The sequence below is a fragment of the Citrus clementina genome, unplaced genomic scaffold (genome assembly GCF_000493195.1).
Source record: "Citrus clementina cultivar Clemenules unplaced genomic scaffold, Citrus_clementina_v1.0 scaffold_8, whole genome shotgun sequence".
In the NCBI taxonomy this organism is placed as follows: Eukaryota; Viridiplantae; Streptophyta; class Magnoliopsida; order Sapindales; family Rutaceae; genus Citrus; species Citrus x clementina.
In genome coordinates, this window is record NW_006262022.1 from 5,939,835 (window position 1) to 5,943,003 (window position 3,169).

At 34.9% G+C, this 3,169-nt stretch overlaps 1 protein-coding gene across 1 annotated transcript in view; it reads right to left on the minus strand.

Moving 5' to 3' along the window:
• The window catches only part of LOC18034484 (SUMO-activating enzyme subunit 2), an 8,214-nt gene that overhangs the window by 900 nt on the left and 4,145 nt on the right, over positions 1–3,169 (minus strand). The window contains exons 6-11 of the mRNA XM_024179718.1: positions 1,599–2,051; positions 1,250–1,479; positions 894–987; positions 632–814; positions 292–480; positions 153–190 (exon numbers count right to left, since the gene is read on the minus strand). Of these exons, the coding sequence (XP_024035486.1) occupies positions 153–190; positions 292–480; positions 632–814; positions 894–987; positions 1,250–1,479; positions 1,599–2,051 (1,187 nt within the window). The remainder of the gene's footprint in view (positions 1–152; positions 191–291; positions 481–631; positions 815–893; positions 988–1,249; positions 1,480–1,598; positions 2,052–3,169) is intronic.

Sequence of the window (3,169 nt, forward strand, 5' to 3'; positions counted from 1 at the left end):
ACACCCGATCCCACACAATATAACCACCGGAGATACCAACATAACCTAAAGAGATAAGTCCTAAATCAGAAGACCAGGAAAACAATTTAATCCTTCAAATAACACAAGAGGAACTGACCCTGAAATATTAAATATTCCATCAGATCACTCACATGAGTGCAATCTTTACCACTCCTTTAGGTGAAAGGTACTGTTTAAGAATAAGAATGAGGCTTTCAGAAATCACGAACATGAATGTACTCCATACAAATTGTTGTCCTAATTTTGTTAGACAAAAGAACACCCTCATGCAACAAAAATGAAGAACCAGCACCGTACAAAAATCAGCCCCAACAAACTTAATGGAGCTTTAATGTTCAATGTTATTAAGGTAACAACAAACCTGTGTTTGATGTTAATATTGCAGGTCAGCTCTTGTTGAAGATCCTCTACGGTAAGCATTGTCCCATTAGTAACTGGAGAAGGAAGCTGAGATAGCACCTAAGGCAAGACAGAAACAAATAATAAAAACTCATAAAATACAGGGAAAATATATTAAAAAACAAAAGAGCAACACATCTGCATCATTACAAAAAAAACAAAAGTCAGGTGGGGAAGAACAAAGAGTCACAGATGAAGCTTGAATTTTTACCTTCTCGAGGTTTGCAGCATAATTTGCTACCTCAACTTCATCAAGGTCATCACCAACCTCATAAAGAAGGTTTGATCCATGCATAATCAATGGAAAATTAATGCCAAGCTTGGCCTTAACTATCTTTTCAACAAAATCCCGCAATTTTGAGCGACTAGTATTGATCTCGAGTGAAAGCGGTGTCTGTTTCAAGAACCAAGTACCATCATGACTAGGAATACAGATAAAGGAGTTTCAAGTGTTGAAAATACTTAAATTATACCTCAGAGCAGACATAGCAGGACTTGTTTGGTTCATAAGGTTCCACTGGCATAAGGAGCATCTTTTTGGTGATATGCTCTAGACAATATGTCATCCTACAGACAAATTCAGAATCAGATATCAGCACATTCAGCATTCGTTAATCCAAAAGTATAATCAGAAACAGGATGTGGTAAAATTCAATAGAGAAACAGGCCACAGAAAATTCTTCAAGTACTTTCACGTAAAACAGCAGCTGTAGCATGTACATCTTCACCATCTTATAAACAGTAAAATGAATAAAAACAAATATGCAGCAGAGCATCAGTAACCAATTGAACCAAAATCAGTACAGATCATAAGGAAATTGAGCCACACCGATATTTATCAGTATCCTTTAGCAGCACTTTGATTGCTTCAATGACTATCAACCCAGCTATTATAGCATTTGTTGTTGCAACAGCATGCACAATATTGCCAGCAATACCTTTGGCTTCAAAGAGGCTATGTAAAGAAATACCGAAAGAAGCAGCCCGAATATTTGCAGCAGCAGTAACAAACTCCACAGCTAACTGGTCATCTTTATCAAAACTTAGATTCCCTATCTCCTGCCCATAGATGTTACAAATACAACATTCAGTTTTTCATTGCAAGTAATAAAAATGATTATCAAGAAATTTCATATGTATAGAAAATACTCGTAAAGAATCAAGAGACAATCTCAAACCTTTTCTCTCTTTGCAAAAAATAGTTTCAAAGCCTCAAGAAAAATTCTTGAACTTTCCAGAAGAGTCCACGTGTCCTGTGGATTCTTCAGGCCCAAAGATGCCATGGCAGATACTGATGAAGTGTCAACTACACAATTTTTAGCCACATTTCCATTCTGCTCTGTTAGATTTTCAGGCATGACATCCGCACTATATATTGGCTTTGGTCTATTCCTGTTTTTCCAAGTCTCTTCATTGGACGAAGCTACTTCAATGTTATAACCAAACACATGATCATATATTCTCCTTCCATATTGGTCAATATCTTCATCTTTTCTTCGAACAAATACATCTTCTGCATGGGCCGATGAACTAGCATCACTAGAACGGACATTTAAATCATTTTCTTGATTCTTGTCTCCAAACAACTTGGCAAATAGCAGGTCTTTAGCCCATACAATACAATGCACAAACTGCAAACCCAAGTCCAACACAATTACTAACAGATGCCATCAAAAACATAATCTCTAAAAAATTGGCAAGTGAAAACTAAAACTATGTTCAAACAGTTCAAAGTAACAAAGCCTCAATATGGTTCCAATGTTTAGCATAATTGCTGCATGCTAGAACTTAGAACAACAGAAGTACCTGTTTGTTAAAATTTAAGCAATGCTCCTTCACTTTTTCATCATTGATTCCATTTCTTACATTAATCATGTTCCATTTCTTAATCTTACCATCATCCAAGTTCTTGCCTTAAATGAGAATAATTCCATATGACCTAAGCTTGCTACAAACAATGATACTCAAATGGGAAACTAAGTGTCTAAACTAAGCATTAACCCCATGTATTGAAATACAGTAAAACCCCCTGTTGTTATAACGTTAACAGCAAAACTTATATTCTAGAGGACAATTCGGCCTCATAGGCTGCAAGAGACCATTCTGACACCTAAATACATTATATACAAATTGAAAATAAAATAAAAGATAAAATTCTATTATTCTAGTGTTAATTTTTTTTTTTGTTTAAAAAAAGTCTCTGTTTTATTTTATCTGCAAAAACTCATCTTCTTGCTTGCCTCCTCCACCCAAATTCTCAAAAAATGATTAACAAAAATCTGTTAATGATCGGAAGCCCAATCATAATTGTACTTCCTAAAAAAAGGGCTAAGCAAATCAATCTTTTTCATAGGCTATGGAAACTCTGTTGATTTAAAATCAAACCAACCCACTCATCTGAACCAGGTTAGCAGCCAACGGAAAAGAAGAATGAAATTTCAAGATGACGGCACATAATATAATAGTACCTGACGATGAAGTAAAAACCAAAACCTCATCTTTTCTATCCTTCCCTACCCCCCCCCCCCCCCCCCCCAATAAAAAAAAAAAAAAAATCCTAAACTTTCACCAATTGTTTCTCTCCTTCTCAATAAATAAAAACTCTTTATTCTTCTTGGGTTTTCTAAAAACAAATTCACCACGAATTTGTCTAAAAAAGCCTAATCTGTTTGTTTGGTTAGCAATTTACAATAAAACAAAAATCTTTTGAAAAAATATTTTATTTGCACCAAAAAATATAATTTTAATA